Source organism: Harpia harpyja, chromosome 12 (assembly GCF_026419915.1).
Source record: "Harpia harpyja isolate bHarHar1 chromosome 12, bHarHar1 primary haplotype, whole genome shotgun sequence".
In the NCBI taxonomy this organism is placed as follows: domain Eukaryota; kingdom Metazoa; phylum Chordata; class Aves; order Accipitriformes; family Accipitridae; genus Harpia; species Harpia harpyja.
The window spans coordinates 27,634,645-27,659,883 of record NC_068951.1 but is presented as its reverse complement, the minus strand read 5'-3'; the positions used below and the strand labels follow the sequence as shown (position 1 = coordinate 27,659,883).

General features: G+C 36.1%; 1 protein-coding gene across 8 annotated transcripts in view; it reads right to left on the bottom strand.

Moving 5' to 3' along the window:
• Nucleotides 1-25,239, bottom strand: part of PLS1 (plastin 1) — a 50,605-nt gene that overhangs the window by 3,555 nt on the left and 21,811 nt on the right. For 5 of the 8 annotated variants that reach the window (XM_052802939.1, XM_052802940.1, XM_052802941.1 and 2 more), the window contains exons 2-15: nt 22,567-22,675; nt 18,990-19,153; nt 17,607-17,736; nt 15,763-15,895; nt 14,746-14,827; nt 13,283-13,448; nt 13,045-13,187; nt 11,440-11,535; nt 9,681-9,876; nt 7,935-7,955; nt 4,468-4,546; nt 3,200-3,314; nt 2,326-2,459; nt 668-791 (exon numbers count right to left, since the gene is read on the bottom strand). In XM_052802939.1, the coding sequence (XP_052658899.1) occupies nt 668-791; nt 2,326-2,459; nt 3,200-3,314; nt 4,468-4,546; nt 7,935-7,955; nt 9,681-9,876; nt 11,440-11,535; nt 13,045-13,187; nt 13,283-13,448; nt 14,746-14,827; nt 15,763-15,895; nt 17,607-17,736; nt 18,990-19,153; nt 22,567-22,636 (1,653 nt within the window). In that variant the 5' untranslated portion in view covers nt 22,637-22,675. Of the gene's footprint in view, nt 1-667; nt 792-2,325; nt 2,460-3,199; nt 3,315-4,467; nt 4,547-7,934; nt 7,956-9,680; nt 9,877-11,439; nt 11,536-13,044; nt 13,188-13,282; nt 13,449-14,745; nt 14,828-15,762; nt 15,896-17,606; nt 17,737-18,989; nt 19,154-22,566; nt 22,676-23,139; nt 23,250-25,239 lie in introns of all 8 variants that reach the window. The other 3 variants (XM_052802936.1, XM_052802938.1, XM_052802943.1) reach the window with 2 other exon arrangements.

Sequence of the window (25,239 nt, the reverse complement as noted above, 5' to 3'; positions counted from 1 at the left end):
AAGAATGAGATTCACACAGCATGACACACCTGACATACGTATGACTTCGTGTTTAACACTTTAAAAATGTGAAAGGAAAGCTCCTTTATCAATTTGTTCATATTTGCTGAATGGGAAAAACTCCTGTTTTGTACAGGTCTGCTGCACATCAGCAGTGCCAATGAAGACAAAAGATGCCACTGGTTAACTGGGGCTCCCTCTCCTGGCTCTGCCACGCACGAGTACATCCTTTTGACCAGCTGTTATTAAAAATGGCGATTTCCACACCAACACCCCCCTGGCCCCCGAGTATTTCCGAAATTGTTCTTCGTGTTTGTACAACCATGAGAGTGCCTATATCCAAAAATTTGGAAGATATATAACATGCCATGCCCAAACATTGGTAACTTCAGACAGAAGCCCCTTTGAAAGTTCAGCCTTTTTGTTGTTGTTGGGTTTCTTTTGTTTTGTTTTGAATCTTACAGCAGAAATTATAATTTATTTTTGTTTCTTATTAATAGACTTGTAAAATACTTTTGAAGATTCACAGACTGTCAGAAATATTTCCTTATACAATTATGCTAGCTGATGGGAGAGCCACTGTTAAAGCCAAATTGTTAACAGATCAGGTTAAAAGTCCCAGATCTGATTGTATGTGGAAAGAAGAAAAGTAAATTAATTTGATTACCTTGAAACTTATAATTGAAGTTTTCTTATTTGCTTTTGCAAGTGTCTGATTCACCCACTTAATAATAATTTCATCATTTACTTTTTCCCCCTCTCCAAGGTCTGATAGTACATTCAAAGTATACCTTTAATAAAGAAAATAAGAGTCTGAGTTAAAGTGAGTGGCAGAACTCGACACTGCTACCAGTACAAAGCTACAAGCAAAAGTAAATTATTACTTCAGCACAGTGACAATGCCAAGTACTCATCCTCACAAGGTACTCTTACATTATAAACTATTTAGTACTTTAAATCACTTTTTTGGTTGTTGCAAGAATAACATCCCAAACCTCATAATATTCAGTTACATCTTCTTCATATATTTGTTTTACTCAGCACATCACAACTAATTTTACTTTATAAGCTTAAATGGCTCCCTACCATCCAAGTCACCTTGAAAACTGAGTCACAACAGTCTGAGAAACAAAAAGCATTGAGTGTTTTGGGGCAGGTGTAAGAAAGTTCACTTGTGGAAAATATTTGCAATAAAACACTCTTTACTGAAATTAATTTATAATATATTTTTTCCCTACTCAGTGCACTAGCAAGATTTTGATTTTATGACAGTTACATTACTATAGCTGTGATGGCCTAAAAATTTCTTCCCATTTTAACTTCTACAGCATACGTCACCTCTTTCTATTTATCCTTCTTTTTCGATCTTACAAATATTTAAATGTCCTGGTTTCAGCTGCAGCAGAGTTAATTTTCTTCCTAGTAGCTGGCACAGCACTGTATTTTGGATTTAGTGTGAGAATAATGTTGATAACACATTCATGTTTTAGTTATTGCTAAGTAGTTCTTATCCTAAGTTAAGGACTTCTCAGTTTCCATGCTCTGCCAGCAAGCAGGTATACAAGAAGCTGGGAGGGAGCATAGCCAGGACAGCTGACCCAAACCAGCCAAAGTGATATTCCATACCATAGAATGTCATGCTTAGTATATAAACTGGGGGGAGTTGGCTGCAAGGTGCCGATCGCTGCTCGGGGACCGGCTGGGCATCAGTTAGCGAGTGGTGGGCAATTGCATTGTGCATCACTTGGGTTTTTTGGGGTTTATTTCCCTCTTTTTTTTAATGTTCTTTTTTATTACAATAATTATTATTATATTTTATTTCAATTATTAAACTGTTCTTATCTCAACCCATGAGTTTTACTCCCCCCCCCCCCATTCTCCTCCCCATTCTAACAGGGTGGGGAGGGGCGAGGGAGCAGCTGTGTGGTGCTTAGTTGCCAGCTGGGGTTAAACCACATTAAATTACTCTCTACTTAGAGAAAGATACGTGGAATCAACATGAAATAAGTTGTGCTCTTTTTACTTGCTGCAGGATTTATAATTTTAATCACAGTTTTTAGTATATGTTTTAATTGTCTCTAAATGGATGTGTACACATACACACTATTGTGGTTTCAATCACTACACGGTATGTAAAACTACAAAACTAATGTATAAAAGTTTTTCTTGGAGAAGAGGGATATTTAGAGATGGCTCTGTAAAATACCTGTTGGGTGAACTGAACACTAGCTTTAATTTGCCTTGATATACAGAGACACGCACATATACACATGTACACGGATACATATATATACACACATCTATCATATACTGTGCTTATCTTACCTTCTCATCAGCTGCCATACCAAAGCCAAAGTCAGAGTTGGATTACCCTCATTTAGATCATGTCCAGCAATACCAACCAGTGAGAATTTGGCTTTTGTCTTCCCAAGTTCTACTGCATAATTGCAATTCTCAATCTAAAAATAAAATTTGTGTGCAAATAATGAAAACACCTTAATATTTCTATAATACAGACCTATAAACTATGTGTATTTTGAATTACTTTGGCTTACTGCTACCTATGGTGACATTTGGAGCTAAAGAAAGATTTCTAGCCTTTCTACACTGTGATTAAAATAACACAGTTTTTACCATAAATGCAAGTATGCAAGATTCCAACGATTATCTTTTTTCACACTGGAGAAACCCAAGTTCACTTCCACTGAAGTCAACAAATTAATATATACTTACATGAAAACTGAATTTGGAAAAATATTGAAATGTGTTGTTCTTAAACAGACAGTAGTTTTTTTTTCCTCTACAATTCTAGCTTAATAATGATCACAAAACTAACTGAAAGCTTGGATTCTGCAAGTCTTGCGCAAATTCTGGCAGCATATAAAACTGCTCTGTGAGGAAACACCTCACAGTATAAGAGCATTAGGCAACAATAGCAGTGTCAGGCCTGAAACTTTTACTTATATACCCTAATTAGACACTAAATTAAATATTGCCAAAATGTGTCCACATTTAGAAACTAAAGTGATATATGCTAAAACTGCTATTTTTTCCTTGGGATAACACCTGGAAGATTTTTTTTCCCTTTTTGTTTTGCCAGGACTGTCTCAGTAGCACGCAAATCTAGACAACCCAAATTACTACAAACAGCACAACGGGAGACAGTGAAACTGGATTGTATTACAGAGTATCCACCCACCTTTTTCATATTACCACCGAGTAATGGATAAGGAGGTTTGTTGACGTGGTTCCAGTCAACTGGCACACGAGTCATATCATACAATTGGAAGATTATTAAAGCATCAGAGAGGTCACTAAACCAGAGTAAAACAATGTTTGTAAGTATAAAAGCTTGTATTCACAATGAAAATGTTACATACTTGAGACTTCTTGAAGTGTAATTAAGATGCTGAAAAACAAATAAAAATTTGTTTCGTTCTGTGGAGAAACTGGCCTATATCCTATTGCTTGAGTTCTGCAATTATTTACATTAAATTGTATGTTTAATTTCATTATTTCCACTTATCTCAGTGAAGTAAGCACAGCCACTGGCTTCACCAACTTTAATTAAACAATTGCTTTCATAAGGTAGGCATAGATGAAACATCTAGCTAAAGAGTTTTCATTTATTGATCTAGTTTTAGTTTCCTCAGGACTTTCCAAAATGTTCAATACTCATGCTTTATCTGCACCTACAGATGCTAAAGAATAATCAAAACCAATATGCTTATCTTGTGAAAAAAGAGTATTAGAAAAAGTATTATTTTTCCATTATAAATTGCATTCCTGATAATCCTCTTCAGCTACTTCTTAAATGAAATCCTCCGCGCTAAGCTATCTACAGATGGTATCACTTTACAGAGGTCAGAAAACAGAAACAATGAAACCTAACAGCAAGTATACATGCAAGCAGATGTTCCCAGTTGCTCCCTGCATCCCATCCTTTATTGATAGGATTTGAATTAACTGCTGGCACAATTTGAAAGTGATCAGAAGCATCTAAAAAGCATGCTAAAAGCACCTTTTGTTTTGAGGGAATATCACACTGCATAGATTCCTACAGTCTACTCAGCAGACATCTATCCTCTCTTACAGTTTAGAATTACATTACTGTTTTAATAGGTTTGCAGTCATTTCATCTGTCACGAGAGAAAATAAAAATCTTGCATTACAAAACCTAATTAGCTCAACTTCTTAGAAAATGTAAATCAAAGTACAAGTGAGTGACAGGAGCACATGAAAACTTTTTAGGTTTTCTATTGTTTCTAGATCATGAGTAGGACAACTGAGTCAGATACTGCTTAATGCTGTTCTGCAGACCAGTTTTGAAGTTCCTATCACACTGTGTGGAAACCTGGAAATCACTGTTCCAGCAGAAATACAACTTCCCTTTCTTCTTCCCTTCTTCCCCTGTCATCCAAGGGAAATGAAAGTATTGTTTAAGGAAAAAAAAAAAAATAGCCTTACCTGTATAAGTGATTAACATATGGGTTTACACCCAGTGAATTCATCCAGTTTCTGAAAGTCCTTTCTTCATTACTTTCTCCTAAGGTGACAAATATAATTCTATATAAATTATTGGAGAAAACACGTTAATAAGCAATGTTTAAATGACTCTCATGCCCCCCCCCCCCCCCCCCCAATGAGTTCATCCTTTCCCTAACAGTAGTCTCTACTGGCCAATAAGCCAAGGCAATCCTATCAAATTCAGAGTCCCTCAGTTCTGGGCACAAGGCCAGAGGCACTACAGGGAGTACTATTAGACTACATTTTTCTGTGTAAATACAATTTGATAAAATACAGAAATAGACAGTTTGTTGGTCATATTTAGATAATTAATGTATCATGGAGAAAATAGTGATGATTAATAATAATTTCCTAAAACCAAAATCAGTGGAAATTGCATTCAATAGTATCTTTGAATCTGTTTGAAATGGCATATTTTTATTAAGAGTTAGTACTAACACACTTACTGCAATTGCATCAAACTCCAGAAATTACAGCTCCACTTCTCTCCACACAGAAGTTCCCAGTATTCATTTGTGAAGGTCATCCCCAAAGCAACAGATCTCACCTTTTTAGTTTTTAACACTGGAGACTTAGCAAGGCAGTATTGTATTGGTTAAATTTCTGAAGGTATTTATACTGCCAAGGGGGCTAGTTATTCTTGCAGTTTTAACTAGCAATGCTGCTTATGAGAAATGCAGAAAATTCAGCAGGGGAAAAAAACCAAACCCTCCGTTCACTGTCCTGACTTAGATTGCTTTTATCTATTGTAATCACGAGTTCCTAGACTAAGGCTCTTTCTCTATAAAGTTACAGTTTGCAGTAATAACATTAATTTTCTACATACAACACTACCTAAACTTTAACGATGTATCTGTGGCCAATTGCATGTGAATCAGTGCTGCATAAGCTGTTTTCTCTTACATCAAAGAAGAGCATTTAAGAACATATTTAGCCTGAATATGTGAGCTTGGAATAACCTCATTGCTTTGTTCCCCTGGGTTGATAATCCACAGTTAAGAAAACAGAAAAGACATTAAGGAGGGAGAAAACCTCCCCAAACAACAAAAGAACAGATTTCCCAGGACTGAAACACATAAAAATCTAAGATTTTTCTTTGCTTTTTTCATTTCTTCCTTAGAGCCTAATGGTACTGAGTTTGTCTAATGAAGTTTACGTAGCATGAAAACTGTCTCATTTAGTACTGCAGTTCTATGTTGACTACAGAACAATGAATGTTTTTGCAAAATGAAGCTACTGTATAAACATGTATTTCTCATTAGAATAGAAAGAAAACCTCTTAAATATTATTCTTCCATGAAATAGACCTATGTCATAACATCGATTTTTAGACAGAGGTTACAATTTTAATCTAGGTCTCTTCCCCTCTTATACAAAAAGCTCTGGACTTCAGTATATTTTTAAAAAAATTAAATTCAGAAATTTCAGCTGTAACTGACATTTTCCAACAGAATAAATTTTATTTAAAAAGTTTCAGCCAGCTTACCAGTTACTTTTCTTTCCAATTATTATGAAATAGATGACACTCATCCTATTGATATATTGTCTTTCTAAATTGAGGTCTTTCATATACAATTCAAACTAGTATTTGTTTGAAAGATTTACTTGTAAAAATTACCAAACAGTCACTGATGAATACATGCTGAAACAAAGAAAAATACTATTCTGCAAGATCTTCAGGCAGTCAGCTTTGTTTCATGTATTTCTTTCCGCAACAGAATACAAAAGACAACAAAGAATCACATTTTATGAGAAAGTTATTAAAAATGTCAGTGGTTTTCCATAAAAAAAGATACAATCAAAATACAAGCATGATATATAATTTAAGTTTATAAACTTAAGAAGTTACAGCATTTTGAAGCAAGTCCTTTTTGATTTTTTTCTTTTTTGAAGCTGTTAGGCTTACGGAGCTTTGAGTTAGTTTGCAATGCCTATAATACTGACGGCAAAGTGCTTTTAGGAACACTTGTCCATTCCAAACACAGTAACAAGATTATTTAATGAACTCTTACTAAACAAAGTGTAGCTACAAAAACAGATACTCAGCAACTGCACTCAGACCAAGAATTTTAAAATGCATGCTTAACAGTGTCGAAAGAATCTAAAGTAGCCAAGCAGGAGCAAGAACATGCGAGCTGAGCAGCACCCTTTTGGATAGCAGGAATCCAGGAACTAAACCCAGTATAATATATTTATTTAATATGCCACTCTAAACAAATCCCTTTATCATGCAACACATAAGCGTTCTTAAGTTTTCCAGATGGCTGAGAACTAACCAATTTTTTCTTTCTACTCTTTCATTCAAAATATACCTTGTGATCCTATCAGGAGCATATCTTCTGCTGAGTGGTGCAGCAGATTGCCAAAATCATTGGAAAACTGCAGAAAGGGGGCAGAGCTACACAAAAGAGAGAGGAGCAAATTTGGTAGTATCCTTTATATTTATTGCCATCTCTTTCTTTGAGATATTATACTATGGAACTGAGTGGGGAGTAGCCATAGGGATGGGGTCAAGAATCCAAAGGGCTCCAGATACCTACGATCCTCTCTGAAAGGCAGCAGAGCTCAAGATGCAATTTGCACCCCAAGTTCAGCTGGCCTGACTGGAAGTAGTTAACCCTCTCATGGTAACAGCCTTGAAGGCTGCCAGCAGCAGAGGACAACTACACTGGAGGAAACATGGGTGGACAGAAGTCCTTCCTCTTCCTCCCCACAAGAACTCGGCTTTCTGTGTGACTTAGACACCAAACTCTGCTGCCTTACCCACAAGTGAGAAGGTTCCTCAGAGCAACAGCAACACTCAGTTAAAGGTCATGCACTGACTGAGGTCAGGACTCCCCTCCATCCCCACACAAGACCAAATGTTCATTTTGTTATGTCAGTATACTTGAGGGATATGCTCTCTGTATACAAGTGCACATCACCAGACTTGTTATCAGAGCAGGTGCCATTTTATGAACAGTGTTCATTGTCTTAAGCCAAAGAGAACAGCCACATCATACTCTTTGGGTGGAACAGTCGCTGAAAAGATGGAATTTATGAATGAAAATGAAGACTTTCAGAAAGCTCTACTCACCCACACATACCTAGAACTTTACATCTTGGTTCATGGAAAGCCCCTACTGGTTAAACCCACAGAAAGAACTATATGGCATTTGACTTACTGCAAGTCCTGCCCTTGTTTTATATGCATCATGTTAGACCTGTAGGGTTTGGTTTGGTTTTTTTTTTTTTTCCCCTTTCTCATTTACTTATGACGGCATATTAAAGCAACAGAAAAATACAAGAACAATGCAAAAATCAACCAGAAAAGGACAGAGGTGATTAAAACACTAGAAAAAAAAAAAAGAAGAAAAATTGCAGTATAAACACTTTTATGGAGTACAGAAAAGTACTAAATACAGTACCTACATTAGGAGGGGTCAAATCTGCATTTCATGAAGCAAAACAGGAAAGCATTATAAATTATGAGTCAGATTTCAACAGACAATCTATGATGAAACTATAAAGAAATGAATGTCTTATATTTTATATCACTACCTTAACATCAGTAAAAGCACAGGATTTTATAGAAAAAATAAAACAAATTAACAGAAAAACCCATTAACGACATCGTCTTTTGGCTGAAATTACTATTTTGATGGTTTAGATCTACATGTCACCACAGGAGTTATTATTTGGGGGCAAAGGAGAGTTGTCTACTTGCCTTTGGACAGATAACATTGGCATGATTCTCCATCTCTAAAATATATACTATAAACAGTAAGTTAAATTTGGCCAGTATTTATCATTACAAAATTGTAATCTAGCATTCAGGTGATTGTAACTTTTTACAAACTGTTGTAGCTGAGACTTTGATCTCATCTAAATATTTTACAAAAGTTCAGAAAGTAATTCAGCTGGTTTTTGCCATGCCAATGAAAACTCTTCTAAATTTGACCAAGTTTTCAGTATTTCAAGTCACACTTGCAACTTTATGTTCTAAACAGAGAAGCTGAACTGAACATATTCCACCTCCACACAGCTCCTATATATATTTCCAAGAGCATACATTTCTAACAAAATTGCAGCAGAGGAAGAGCATGCCTTTCCTTCAATCATTTGTCCTGGACAGCAGGGACTGCAGTGACTAGGGATATCGCAGCTAAAAAGGGAAGACTACCTTCTGTGCTCTGACACCTCTACCACAGCTGGCACCCAGCTGAAACTAGAAGAGCAGGAAGCCTGAAAACAGGAGTGGTCTGAGGGTTACAAGATTTGTGACATAGGGATGCAGCAGAGCAGACAAATTATGAAAAAAAGAGGAGCAAAGGAAGATGGACTCACCTAGATGGAAAGGAAATCTGATAGGAACAGTAAGAGGAAGGCAGGAGTAGGCAGTGCAGAGGAATGTGTGAACATTGCTGATGATTCTCCCCAGCGTGGCACCCCCTGATTCTCACCATTCCTTTGAGATCAGTGAACAACTGTGAAATACACTGGCAGGAGCCATTTCATTATCCTAGATTAGCTGGTCCACAGAAAGGGTAACAGCCAAAGATTGCTACCAATTATCCCTTTATCTCTAGCATTAGGGATCTGAACTGTACAGTTAAAGTCCAAACCTGCTGATATACTAGGATCTATACAGGTTGCTGATGTAATAGATTAATATAGGTTGCTGACACAGAAGCCTTTTTGTTTGTTCATTTCCTGTTTTAAAAGCCAACAAACTAATACACATACAGACATATATATATATAAACACAATATGTGAGAAGTACTTTAAAAGACTATTACAGTTGCATAGTATAGCACTGCAAATTAGGGAAAGCTAGAATTTGTGCATCAAATATAAACATTTATATAAATATAAACAGTAAGGAAAGAAGCACAGGAAACTGGAAAGGGAGTAAGAGGGCAGTTTTTGCTCCTGCAAATGAATGATAGAATGTTATTCAGGAATATCCTTTGGTCAGGCTAACACAAGTGAACAATATTCACAGTAACAGGGACTTCTACTAAGGTTTATATTGAAAGCTAGTGAGAAAGCTCTATACACTGGTGTTAACACAGGGACCACCACACAGGGATCCTATATCACAACCTAGAAGGAATACTTAAATAGAAATCACTAATATTCTTGTCTCCTGTATGCTTAGTAAGTTGAGTACCTTCTAATAAACTGAGATCATAAGATGAATTGTCAGGCTTGTGTAGGGCTGGATATGTGTTAAAGAGATTTGCAACAAAAGCCAAATTGAGTTTAGGGTTGCCTGCAACCACATCAGCTGGAGTTACAAACTGTCTGCAGCCCAATTTATCTGCCTGTTGAAGCATGTACTCAGCCCTCCTCAAGTCATTTTTATCCTAAAAGAAAAAAAAAAAATTAATTTGTAATGAATACTAGCATGTTTCCATTCTTTACTGAATCCTCAGTTTGGCAAATCTTTAAATGACCCATGTCAGTTCCTCCCTCATTCCCCCAATGCCTGAGCTAGCTCTTAACAGCCCATAACAATTCCCTTCTTCCCATCTTCCTTCCACTTTCTCTGTCCTTCACTTCTGTGGCTGCCTGCACAACATTCCTCATGAATCACAGCAACAGCAGTAGCAGCCAGAGGTGTAGTGGTTATATTTCCATTTCCAGGCTGTTGATTCCCACACTGCATATTCTGTTATATGTGCCAAAGATTCATCACCATAGCTTTAAACTGATATTCTCAAGCAGAGTAATTACAGATGATGCCCAAAACCCTCAGTAAGAGTCTGAATGCTTCAGAATGTGATAATCCACTACCTTGCTTTCCTTTTAATATTTTTGCCTCTGAATCATTTTAAGTTGGTAACCTATGTGTTATTTTTTTTATTCATCTTTATTATTAATCTACATAGAAAAAAATCAGTGTTTAAAACCATGAAGCATATACTTTTTGCCTCTAATCTTCACAATGCTAAGAGTTACTATTTATAGGGAAATGAGTTAGTAATTGAATTACTGTTAAAATTGAGTAAGAGTCAGTAATTTAGCATTGTTACACTCAACCAGAAACTTGCTCTAGAACAAAAGTTGTTACATGTTACTGATACTGCTTTATAACCCATTACAGAACATGATTATATGAACTGTAGCAAATTACATGGAAAAAATTAACTACTATCCTGTTTCACTCCCCCCAAAAACTCCAAAATAAAAGCAAACAAACAAAACGGAGCTCTCCTCATGAAGTAGTTTGAGAGGACTAAAGCTTGTAAGCAAACATAATTTTGCATGTGGGTTTTCATTATTATAAAGAATGACGAGATTCTACTTAAGATTCTGATTGATACATAGATATCTGTATCTCAGACACGCAGTTCAATTTTGTATCAAATACATCTCAGAATAATCCTTCCAACAAGCATTATGTAGCAGCTTAGAGAAAAGTGTTTTCACATCTATCTAGGCTGGTTTTAGACCCTCTATCCCTTTACAACTTAAACCTTGATGGATGCCACACATTCCTTTCCTACTGGTTACTGGAAGAGCTCACATGTCATTTCTGAATGCTCTTTAGTTTGAGGAAGGATCACAAGGTTTGTGAAGTCTACTCTTTTTCCTTGTCTGAATTCCAGAAGAGCAGAAATGAGCAGGATGTTGTAATATTCATGTTGGAGGACCCAACTGAAAATAAAAAACAGTTAGACACTACTCCAAGTAAAACATAGCTCCAAATTTTACGCTGCAGGATACATTATCCTGTTTCAGCAGTGCCCTGGAACTTTACTCAAGTTTTTACCCATTTAAAGCTTTTGTGACATTGAAGAATCTGAGCTTTTGTATGCTTTACAAAGCAAAAGAGGATTCTGGGACAGCCTTGTAACCAGGATGTTGCATACATACATAGAGGTCTCCGATAATTCCAGTCTATTTTTACGTTTCTGGATACTTACATGAAATCCTGAAAAGTCAATTTTAATGTGCAATTCATCAAGGTCATCTCCTTTGGGTGCAATCTGATTTAACAGATGGTAGTATGCTCTTGAATCCTAAAACAAGCAGTGTAATATTTAAAAAAAAAGAGCAAGTATGTAGCCTTTCATAGCCATTTACTGCTCTTACAGTCCCATTCAAAAGCCATAGAAGTGAAAAATACGGCACCCTAGTTTCAGTGAATATGGATGAGGTCATGCAGCCATTTTACTACACTATTTCATATAGAACTTGCTTAGCCAGATGACAGAGAAAAGGAATGTCTGCTAATTATTCTGGACAATGTTAGTTAAATTTATTCTGCTGGATATGAACTAGACAGTTGCAATTAAGATATTTAAGGCAAATGTATATAGGCTCCCCCCCCCCCAAGTACAGATCTTCTTTTCAGTGCTGGTATTTTATTCCTTCACTGTCCTTTTCAAATAGACTGTTTTATATTACCTTGTCTTTCTTAATTGATGAGGTAAATGGAATTAAAAGTGGAGAGCAAAAGTGGCTCTTTTAGGCTGAATCTATAGCAACAAAAGAAATTGTATTTATTTGATGCAGTTTTCAGTATGCTTCTGGGGTTTTTTTCCCCACTAAGAAACTAGGAAAATAAAACAAAAATCTGCTAGTTTTAGAAGTATTTAATACTTCTCTTAAATACCATGTAATATTTTTACCATACTAGCAATTTTTCATATAAAACCCTAGTTAAAGGCTTGCTTTAATGATAGCCTTCTTGGTGGCATTTGAAAAGATATAACTAGCAATTAATAACATGGTTTTCTTCAATAAAAAGAGGACTTATCACCTTAGGGAATCTTCCTCCTTTGCTTTTAGTTTTAAAAAGTTGGGTTTTTCTCTCTTCAACTGGACTTACTACAGTACTCTGCATACCTTATGCAGAATGACTGAAGAAGAGAAAAGAATTATGCAGATCTGCCATCTGCCCCAAGGAAACATTATGCCTTTCAGTCCCCTTGTGTCAGTAAATTGGCACACCAGCAGAGCACAATGATTGAGGGGGGCTGCTCTCTCTTTGGATTAAGAATCAGTAGCTACTCCAGACAGCCCTCTGAATGACTGTTCCTTCCTCAAGAGGTTTCCTACTCTTCTGTAGAATGCTAGGTATGAAGGGCAATCATCATTAGCAAATATGCACCAGGAGGAGATTTAAAGCCATACACTCCTTTAAAACAACAAAAGAAAGAAAAGATGGGTTTCTGCAGACCCAGGAGCAGGGAATGATGGACAGGAAAAAGGTAACTAATAAGGTAGCGCAAATTGTCCTAAATAACTCTAATAACAGTCTTAGAACATAGAACTTCCCTGAATATGAGCTTCTTGGAAATGTTCACTTTGCACTGTGATGGGATAATATATGGTATGAGCAACTGCATAGGATATAAGAGATCAAAATAATGCTCTTTAAGTGTTGAAAAATGCAGGATGAACCTATAGCTAGAAAAAGCAGATGACTACTATTTTTCTTAATACTTCTGATCTGATTCATTTGTTCCTATGCATAGTGTGTTTAAATACCATTATACTCAATTATCAGAGTGATAACTACATACCTTAATGTCTTGGCTAAAATTACTGATTTTCTGCCACCCTGCATTGGCCAGATGGTAGTTCACCCAGCGTAGCAAGAGCTCTTCTGGGGAAAGCTTCATTAACTGATCTAGTTCTTCCCCTTCATTTAGCAAGGTGATAAGAGCTAAAAGCAAGTTTGAAAGAAAGCTGAAATCATTGCTATTGTGGTCTCAGTTAATTCCAAGTTGCCAACATTGCTATACCTGCAATTACTCTTACCTTCGTTTCTGGAGATCTCAATATCAGCAAAAAGACCAACTTTAATGATCTGCCACAAGAGTCCTAATACCAAGTGTGGTTTTCCTTCTTGCAAATCTTGTGATCCAATATTGACAACCGTACAGCCAATAGCAGATGCTGAGTTCAGAGCCAGGTTTAGGTTTTCCTATTTGGAATATCATTAACAAATTTATGAGGTTGTAATTCTTAGTAAATTTGTTCATATTAAATTTTGTAAGTTTCAGAAGTTATAAGAAATAATGCATTAGTTCAATGGTTCCCAGTGGAAAACTGCACTCTGTGGAGATTATAAAAATTTAATAGAAAACATTATTGACAGTGTTTAATATGGACCCACCAAAAAATTGTGGACCACCTTCTGCAGCTTGGATCACTGAGGAATACTGTAATCAAAATACTTTTTTGTAATTCATAAGTATCACATACACAAATTAAACAATATTGCTCAAAATATCAGGGGCTTGATCCTGTGGAAAAACATGCTCATATGGAATTCTGCCCTGTGCAGGAGGCTACTGACATGACTGTCATTCCATCTTGCATCTTATACAGGCTGACACATTTATTCAAGCAACTGTTAAACTGTAATTGAAGAGACAGCATAAGAAAATCATGGCAATTCAACATCCTCATATTGGAAGTAAAGCTAGTGATTGTCACAGACGAAACATTCCAAGAAAAAACACCTGGCAGCTCTCATAAATATTACTCTCTATTTTCTTCAAATATCTACAGAGAGAAACACACGTAGTATCATTTTTGCTGACACATCTTCTTTAAATAAGTAGAGATTACAAAACCCACTTGGACGATTTAGAACATGGTATGTTTTAACTTCTCATATTTTAATGTCACAGCCTGAAATGAAAAGTCTGCCAATTAACTGAGGTTTTTAATCAGGGGTTTTTTTTTTTTCCTCATTAGGATGGTAACTTATGATCTACTTCCCTCTTCCAGACCTGTTTTCATATACCCAAACCAAGGTCTTAAAAACTGTTTCTCAAATATTTTCATGACTTCATACACACACAAAAAAAAGAGCTTCTCATCTTCTGTCCAAGCTGCTCTCCACTACTGAAAATGCATCATCCTACCATACAGTATACAGCCATGCAGATACTTTCTGCATTGCTAAAATATGACCTGACCATTCACTCAGAAGTCTAAAATTATTTTCTTCAGATACTTAGTAAAGCAAAACAATAATAGCAAATAGGGAAAGAACTAAAGAAAGCATGAAAAATACAAGTTTTCCTGTAAATCATCTAAGAAACAGGAGAATTCAGCAGAGTTTATTAGAAAATACAATTTCATGGTTTGACATTTTTTAATACATAGGACTTTTTTTTTTCCTCCACCAGAAGAACTGTCATTAAAACAAAGCTATGGAAACATATTTTACTTTTTCATTTGTGGCAAGTTCCTATCTGTGCAGTACTTACAGAAATAGTGAAAGGAGTGAGTTTCTTCTTATTAATAGCCCTTTCATCAATTGTATCTGGCTGTGAAAAGTTGATCATTTTGCTAAGGAAGGAAAGTCAGAGTTTATTCAAACTTTCATTTCTCAGAAAATATATTATTTGATTATAAACTCCTAACACTAAACTAGCTGTAAATATTTGAGAAGTTTTTAAAAAAAAAAAAAAAAAAAAGATCACCTCATCCTCTAAATCTCCTCTCCCTGTTAAATAATTGCACATTCATCCAGAAACCCCCAGATAATATGTAATTATAAGAAACTTGGGCAATTGGGTTTTATACTTAAGTAACACAGCATGTTTGTGCTGTCAGAAAAAGTTATTGAGAAGATTAAAACTGTAAAGTCAGTTAAATAGTCTCTAGTGAAAATCTTTGTAATATAAACAATATTATTTATGTACTGCATTTCTATAGTACCTTGCATCTGCAAGGATCTCAAAGACTAATTCACATCAATACTAATATGCTAATCCCTTATTACCATGGTGTATGAATAAGTACTATTAGTCTACTTTAACTAACTAGAAAGTTACAGCACACTAAAGGTAAGAGACCTACTATATGCTCTCTATCAGATTTAATTCAGATTTCTGTTCCTCCCATCCTATGATTTAGCAACTACATTTAGTAACTTTTAAAAATATTTGAAATAGCAAAGTTTTCTCATTATTCCAGCTAATGAATATATAAACTATGTAATTATCTCCTTTATAAACAACCTGCATATATCTGACATGCATAATTATGGGTCTGAAGTAGAAATCCACTTCATGATATATGCACAGAGTCACATAAAAAATTTGCTAAAAATAACATTTCTACAGGCAAACAGATTTTCCCCATCTTACACATTGGTTGAAATATTTAAGAGTGGAGTCTTGAAGTTAAAGCCTGTCAGAAGTTTTCCAGTTCATGTCACTGTGATCAGCATTTAACCTTTGAGATTAATTTCTGTTTTTTCCTCACAGCCCTGGACTCACCAAAGAAGGATGCCATCTGCAAGGGATTTAAAAAGGCTGGCATCTGATGGGTTCATAGGTAGGAGGTGCTTACAGTCTGGGTCATCTTGTAGAGCTTTATTTATCCAATTAACAAAAGCAACTTTTTCTTCCTCTGAAAAGAATAGCAGCATTAACATAATCTACTATCACTTCCATGAACTAAACATCATATTACTAAACATCAGACTTGGGTCAAAGAGGTTCATCTGCAACAAAGCCCCTTAGTTTCACAGGGGCCAGTTATGGAAAGAATCAGACCAGTGGCAAAGAACACAAAAAATGGCAAGTACAGATTGATCTTTCTCCTACTGCACCCTCTGAACATCTGATGATTTTCTGAAGGACAACATAAAAATCATAGTGACATAATGAGGAAGGTATCATCATGACTGACTTCGAATTCAGTTTCTCAGCAATTACAACGAAAAGAGGGAAATTTGTTATCTGAAGCATGCAACGTCTCAATTGATACACCCTTGGTTTAAAATGAAGCATTTCATTCTGCCTTCTACCAGGACTTCAGAGACTGGCAGTATTTTTGAGACTATCATCTGGATTACTGTGCTGTATTTAGCTTTGAGAAACTTAAAAAGTTTAGTAGGTCAGATTTAAATTCTCTGTCATATTTAGTGCAGAATTTAATGTATCTAAGAAAGCTTATTGGGACAACAGACAATCAAGTATCAGTATCCAAACTCCCAGACAGTATAGGTGATATTCACCTCCCTTACCTCAAGAAGCATACAAGACGGGTACCTACACGTGACTCATTACGCTTATTTCATTGTCAGTGGGAAGAAACATAAAATTCTAGTGTACACTTCATCTCATCATAAACTAGATGGCTGGTGAGGCCAGGTCAGATGAATTGCACTCTAGCCAGGTCAGTTTCTCTCACCAAAAATAAAAGGGAGTCTAAACAATTAGCTCTGATTGTGACCCCCCCTACAGGCATCCTTTGAGATAGAATATATCTCCTGCTTTGGAGATATACCAAGTGCAGCTGGTGCTATAAGGAGAATACTGAGAGAGAGGGTATCACCACCTTTAGCTAACTGAAGTGAATCTTCCTCATACATCCAATCTTAACACACTTCTGGAACCACAGCAAATCCCAGACTCGAGTCAATCAAAAAAGTTGCAATATTGCTTATTGCAATATGATCCTGGAAGGTGGTTAACATTCTGACCAGGAGCTGCAATGCAATTAGGCACAATTACCAACTTAAATGACATGCAGCAGGGGGAGGTACAAGGAAACAGAGATCAAATATTAAATGCAACTTCTGAAGTATGAGATAAGCTACACAAAAATAATATGGGAGTGAACAATTCTGTAATGGCACAGAGATAGCTGAGGAGGCCCTTCCGTCCAGAAAGGCTATGTGGTTTGTTTTGGGTTTGGTTGGGTTTTTTTTCATTTGGGTTAACACTGTGGAAATGAAAACAGGGATTCATTTTTATCTGAATATAGGAATAAGAGTAGATTAGCATGTAATGAAGTCAAAAACTTTACTAGCATTAGTAGAAGTATGCCGAAGGGGCCATTTATTTCCCCTCACATGTGCTGTCAGTGTTTGTTTTCATTTTTTGCTCTTGCGAAGATGCCTAATTTACCTCTGAGTGCAGCATGAAACTAGCAACAACTAAACAGCCCACATTTTAATAAACTACCACCCACACTTATCTTGTCTATTTCCACATGCTTTCTCTGTGTTAATTTGCATTCAACAGCAACATTTTCCAGTTGTTTTTTTCTCGGTCTGTAGTACAAATTTAAAGAGTCTTCCTCCATGCAAAATATGGTCATGTTTATTTCTTACCTGAATAAGAGTGCTGTGTCCCCTCACTAGATATTGCTGATGTTCCTCCAATTGCTGTAATACCTTGCTTTTTGTTTATTGATTTTCGGAATGATTTGCTAACATCTTTACTTTTCAATTCCTGAATTATCTGGAATTAAAAAAGATAGAGAGCATTTTGCGATTGATCATACCTTCAAATAACTAAATGTTAACTCATGTAAGTGCTCTAGAGTCAGTAGATAACCTGACTGCCTTTCTTTGGTATTTACATTGACTTCTGTTCTGAAAAAAAATTACTGTATGGGTAAAACCAGTTTAAAACCCTTCATGAAACTTGCATACTGGATATCTAATTTATTATTTCTCAGTGAGTACCTCAAGTGCTACCTTTATTAAGCCATGCTTTCTAAAAAAGTAGACCTTCAACAGTCTACACAATTTTTCCACTGACATTTTTGTAAACCAAAGAAAACAACTAAAGATATACACATTTTCAATGACTATAGCATATTTCTTCCACTTATTTCATCACATGCTTTACAGTAAAAAGTTACTACATGACAGTTACAAATGACCTTAAGCAAGCTGATACCATTTTCCACCTGCCTGCAATGTAAACCACATTGGATATACTGATATGTCCCAGATTTGCCCAAATGCTGCAGAGGTCTCAAAACTGACAATGAAGTATAAGTAACACATACAGTTCAATACCTGGATGCAAATAGTTGCATCTCACCTATGAAACATTGGAAATTAGAACCTTGGAAAGAAAGATCAATAACTAGTTCAACAAGCAACTGGCTGCAATTAGCAGCAGCACTCTAAATTCCAAGCAAAAACTAATCATCCCCAAACACACACACAGACCAACACCCTGAAAAGTTTTTGTTTCTCTTAAATAAACCACACTAGCAAGTGATCCATATAAAAAAGTCTAAACCTTTCAAATTTGCTCACTAAAAGTGAAAAACCGTACCCCACTGCCAGTAAAAAATAGCCTTTCATATAGAGATTAAGCACAGTAGCACAAGCATTAGCTTATCACTAAGAGAATTCAGAGGCTGGTATCTAATTAGCTACTCTTTTGTCAGGGCAAGGACTTACCCAACAGTTCCTAAAATATGCAGTCCATCCCCTCATCTCTGAGGAAACAGAAAGTAGGACTGACTGCAGCTACTGTGCTCTCACATGCTGCCCAAATTAAATGAGAGTGTGAAATATAAAGACTGGTAAATAATTATACAGGATATTGTAAATTGTCACAGAAAACTTTCCCATTCTCAAAATATTAGTTATTTGTATCAAAATTGTACTTAGTTGTACCACTTAATTCAGTTTTCTATCCTAGTTCTCAACAGATATCAGACAGTGGAGAAACATCCAAAGGGAACGTCTTACAGAGACAAATTCTTCAAAGTTGATTCTCCCGTCCTTGTTGCTATCTGTCACTGCAATGATTTTTTCTACAATCTCCCGGACTTTGTAACCAGGCAAGGGCAAGCTTGCTTCTTTAAACAGGTCTTGAAGCTCATAATCACTGACATACCCGCTGTTGTCAATATCTGTAAAATGAAACCACAAGTTGTTTTTATACTTATGTAAAGACCTAAGTATAGTAACTGTTAAGAATAAATAAAGTGTGAGAAATACAGTTCTAGGAGACAAGTATTTCTTCTTCTGACATAGATAAGTAAGCATGAAAGAATACTTGTGGATTAGAGGCACAACTGGCTAGGAGTTGTGCCATCTTGTTACATATGTTCTCAGGAGCTATCTTATAATCCCAAAGCACAGCTATAACAAGATGGCAAATTTATAAATAGCAAAGTTTAAGCTTTTTTTTAAGACTCCCAACAAAATTCTCTATAAACTTTCAAGTGAAAGGGAGATCAATTATTATATTCTTACTGTCAATACTATACCATTTGCAATGACTAAACTCAAATCTGATGCAAGTTGTTATTAGAAGAACACACTTATACAAGAAAAACTACTTACACAAGAATGCTGCCTGACTGCATTTTGTTTCTTATCCTAGTATCTGATAGACACTTTGTGTTCTTCAAAACTTTTGATGTGGTTAGGCTTACGTGTGGAGAATAAATCTGGGATGATCTGTATCTGTTTATGAAAGGTGACCTTCCTTAATCTATTAACTAGCTCTGTTGGGAGCAATTTGTATTGCCACCTTCACCTACATTTGGCTTCCAAGACCACATGTCAGGAACGTCCACGTACAGCAAAGTATCAGAATGCTTTTTTGAACAAGGGGTATGGTATAGCTCCACAACTGTGGAAAGAAATGAATGGCTGTATCACATAAAAAATAAATTAAGAAAAATTCAGTGTAATTTGTGTTATTCATGATGAATAACCCAGCAGCACAGAAGAAATCATAAAAATACACTTTGTACTTCCACCTTAGGCCAATCTGTATGCAGAAAGCTGTCTTGAATTCTTGTCTTAGTATAATAAAGCATCGTTTTACAAACCTGGAATATGTTTTTATCCAGTGCAATGCACAAATGAAGCACATTAACTGTTCCTATTTTTTTTTATATTTATGCATATTTCCATATATATGTATACACATATCTATACAAGCAGAATCTGAGAATGTCCATTAAAATAGCCTTACCTGTACCTGTAGTGCAATGTCTACGCAATGGAGAATAGTACTTTTAAAAGCAGAAAAGCTATAGTCCATACACAGTATAAATGAAGCTCAATCAAATACAAGAAATCATATCCAGCATAACTAGTGCTGGATATAATGTCCATCATTTTATATATTTAACACTAATATTTTCCATGTTTGACAACAATTTTCCATCTCTTTCACGATCATATTAAAGCCCTTGAAAAACTTGAATTAATAGTATTTTCCCAGTTCTACAAATGATGCGTCTAAGATAAGTAATTTAAGAGAACGTCACAAGTAACTTGAGTCAGAAACAGAAGCAAGATGATGTGGCCACTTTTCTGACTTGTCAAGGTGCTCCCGCTTTTTTTTCGTTTACTAGTTAAAAGACTTCTCTTCATATTGTGTCTAGTATCAGAACTCAGCCAATAATACCAGAGTGGATAAATATACATCACATTACCGAAGGGCAAGCAGAGAAACATGCTTTCCCCTCTAGCCATAATTGATTGCTATACAGTAATTTCCCTGTAATCCATACTACACTATGTAGTTTTTGTACAGCTTCGTAACAAGGCCACATTTCACTGCTGACAAAAGGCTAAAATACCTCTCTGTGGTTTTGATACTACCAACAATTCACAAATCACTACACAGACAAATTTTATGTCTGCATATGTATTAATCCATCCACTGTCTGGCTTGCAGACATGTAACAACACACGTGACGTGTAACGGGAATGGTCTAAAAAGCAGAGGACATGCTCATGAGCTCACTCAGATTACCAGCTATTTTATTTCTCTAGGTTCATCTTTCACCGAGGGTAAGTTTCCATGATGACAAGCAGAATTAAATAAATGCCTTTTCTCTCAGTTTACCAATATAGTTGCAAGCAATTTATCCATAAAGACATTGGAAATGTAAAAATGAAAAAAGAAAAAAGCTAACAATGCTTAATTTTTCTATTTTACAGAAAGCGTAATACAGTAAGGAAGAAAATGCTTTTCAGTGAGTAGAAGCAGTACAGACAATTTTAGAGCAGAAATGTGAAAACATGCAGAAGGGAGAAAAAGAAGGAATGCAGATGATGAAAACCAAACAAATAGAAAAGCTGTCAGATAACATCAGTGAGTATCTATCTATCCTAACACCTCCCAGTAGATTGATACAAGTATACAGTGCTCTTTTCTTTGTTCTGTCTTTCCAGCTCCTGCAGGCTATACGCTTCTTGAACTACAGACTATGTCAAGATGATTGTTTAATAGCAACTCATGGATTACCTTCCATGGATGTATCTTATTCCTTTAGCATTTCTACTCTTTTTTGGTCTCAACAAAATCCCGAATCAACGGGTTCATGGTTTTATTATTTGTAATGAAGAAAAAATTACTTCTTTTTTTTTTTAAGCTTTCTGACTCTCTACTGGGCATCACACAATACATGTATTGACAGAAACTGAATAATTCCCTCTTCACCTTTTCCATACTAGTCATGGTCTTGCAGATCTCTAACATACAGCTTCCCAATAGTCTCTTTACCAAGCTAGAAACTCCTAATATTTAAGACTTTTTGCCTAAAGCAACCCTGTTCCCCCATTATGAACAATTACAAATATGTTTGTTCGATTTGCTGAGCTGCACAGTTACATATCACCCCCTCAGAACTGCAGCAAATAAGAAATAAAGCACTTTAACATTCACAACAGTATTGCAATCTGGAAATAAGGGTTAGTTGCTATATAATTTCTCACTCTTTCTGTTTACTCTCTGATTAATCTGCAAACATCCTGTCAAGCACACAGAATTGCACAGTTATTTATTAACATCTGTTACCTACAAAAGCAAGATCAAAAAAAAAAAATCTCCAAGTTCAGCTTATTTAAAATGTAAAATCTGATCCAATAAACGAAAAGAGAAATTACTAGTTCACCAAAGCATACAAGTAAAGCAAAATCAAAGTGTCAGTAATCTAACATGAAAATATATTTAACAATTGATGTTTAATCAAACATTTTTTTCAGATTTAAGGAGTTCAAAAAACTGAATTCTCAGACCTATCATGCTGCATATACAATGGCACAAATAATGCAACTGCCCAGCAAGAAAATGTATCTGTTTTCATTGCTGAAGTTGAAAGAAATTAATAAACACACATAGTTTCAGTGAAAATAAGGGGGTTTATGTAAACATTCTTATTTTCTTAGATATTACTGGCCACATAGGAGAAAAACATTGCCCTATCAAAACACAGTGATCCATAAAGATTTCTTCCACAAATCCTACATGCTTTGCAATGTTAATGGCATTCTTATTATTTTCTTATTTAAAACATACCTATTTTACTGAATGCTTCTCTTAGTTCTTCAAGCTCTTCACGAGAGATAGTAGTTATGTTGTTTTCCATCTCTGGACAGCAAGAAGTGTCGTCCCCAATTGCTTATACCTAACAACAACAAACAGGAAATATATAAGGCTTTAATTCCAAGCACATACTAATACAAGTTACTGATCTTTTCAGTACAAGGTACCAGACTGAATGACATTTCCAGGCCTGACACACTTAAAACATTACAAACAACACTTTAAAGTACATCAAACACCTAGCAATTGTTTTCATTGTAACAGTGACTAAGAATTCACAATAGCAGTACCTGTTTTCATACACTTGATATATTCATTTGCATAGAATAAGCACTGACCAACAATCTACCTCCATCGCTTGAGTGGTTTTCCAACATTAAAATCATTGCCTTATATTTCAACAAACAATTTTTAGAAAAATTAATTTCTGAAGTGCAATGCAGTATCATTGCCAATTAGTGGTTAGTGCTAGGATCTAGTCCTGCAAAGCACTGACCACTCCAACATTTGCACAGTAATAAACCTCAGTGGGACACTTTCAAGTACCTGCTTATAATTAGTGGGTGAACACTGATGAGCCTTTCCACAGCTGCTGCAGAATTTACCACCTCCTGATCTTTACTCTACTCTTCTGACAAGCCTGTTGTCTCATAACACTGTCAAAGAGCCAAATAAAGGCTTTTATTGAGACTCCAATCTTTGTGCTCAGTATGAATCTACTTTCTCTACCCAGCTACATAAAAAAGTAAAACAAAACTGAAGGCACCTTCCCAAGCGTTGATAAACCCCCAGGACATATCCTTGTCCATTTCCCTTTACTACAACAGGATGATTCAGATTCCTGTTAATAAGTGCAAGTTTGTAAAGAAGTCACACACAGTTGTCTCCGTACACAAACTTATATTTGCATTTGCCATTTTCCACTGTGATCATGCCACTGGCACACACAAAGTAAGCCTACGGCAGCACCCATCTGCATGTGCTAAGCTCCGAGCAACACTTGGCTGTAGAGCAAAATGTGCTACAAGTGGTGCTGTGCCTACCATAAAGTAAAAGTTTTGTCTTTGCTTTTACTTTATAAGCCAAAAGTGGCAAAAATCCACCTTACGTAAGTATTTTCATCAAAGTTGTCCTATACTTGTGTATGTTTTCCCTTCTGGCTTAGTTGCTTCTGGTTTAGTGTTTTTGCTTTAGAGCAAGAAAAATATTCCTGTAATGGCCAGGTTCTTATTTGCTCATAATAATTATCCTCAGATCTGCTATATGCAGCTGCTTCTCCCCCCAAAATTGCGCATAACAGAACTGTACTGTTACCCACTGGATGAGACACTGGAAGGGGAAACCTGAATTCAACAACTGGTTTTACCATGGACCTGCTGGATCCCCTTGGGCAAGGCTGTACCTTTGTATGTCCTGACTAATCAGGTTACAAACCTTCCCAGTGCAGGGACTGCCCCATAACTAGATGGTTGCACAATGCATGCAACAACAGGATCCCTCTAAGGTCTGCTGTAAGACTGTAATAACGGAATCAGAATTTGGTTCAGAATAAGAGATTAAACATTATAAAACTGAATTTCTGTTACAAAACAATTTCTTCCCCATTCTAGCTGTGTCAGTTTTCTTTCAATCCTTGACAATCTGACAACGAGAAAAAATACAAATGAAGCAACTGCACAGGTCGCCAGCACATGAGAGAAGAGGCAGCAGAGCACTACATCAACCACAGTTTGCTGAGGGATTGTGCCAGGAAGTCAGACAGATTTCCTGGAGGTTTCCTAAGGAGTGCCCAAGGAGTGCATAGAATACCGCTGATGTAAGTTATACCTACTCTACTACGAAAACAGTTTTAATACATAATAAATTAGCTGTAGTCAGCCACAGACAGGTGTAACGTTGCCTCACTACATTAACCACTGAAGTGTCTCCCGATTTCAGAATCATAAGCGGTGACATCATTGCTGGAGATTATTTCACTGAGGAAGGTATCACACTTCCGTATTAGCAATGTCAAAACCCAACATATTCTGCAACTGGGTAGAACATTTATTTATCATGAATTGGCTCTCCCTGCCTACCTATGAAAGGAAACCAAATGAGAAGTATAGCAAAACCTGTTGGCTTGCGTGACGTTCACAGGTTGCCCCCCTTTGCTCAGAGAGTGAAGAGCACAGGCTCAGCCTTTCTTCCGTAGCTGGCTCCAGTTAACACAGAAAGTGAAGATTCCCACTGCAGCCAATGCCTAAGGCTATCAATATTCTAACGTCCTCATATTTACACAGTATCTTTCAGGAGAAAAAGGAGACATTACACAACTTGTCAAAAACCCGCAAAACAAAGAAAAAACCCATCTGGATTAAAAAATTATTTGCAAATATTAAATTGTTAAGAAACATAGTTATTCAACATATTTGGATACTATGTTGGAAAGCATGTCACTGGATGGAGATTTAGGTAGCCAGAAATTAGAACTTGACCAGGATATTGGGACTGATAATTTTACTCAAACCTACCAATCCAAAGCTATGTATTATAGCATTCCTCCTCATATTATTTTGCCTTTTGTTGAACCCAGAATGGTATACTTTTTGTCATTTATATTCATATTCTATATAAGTTATTTAATGAAAACCTCAGCTTTTTGGA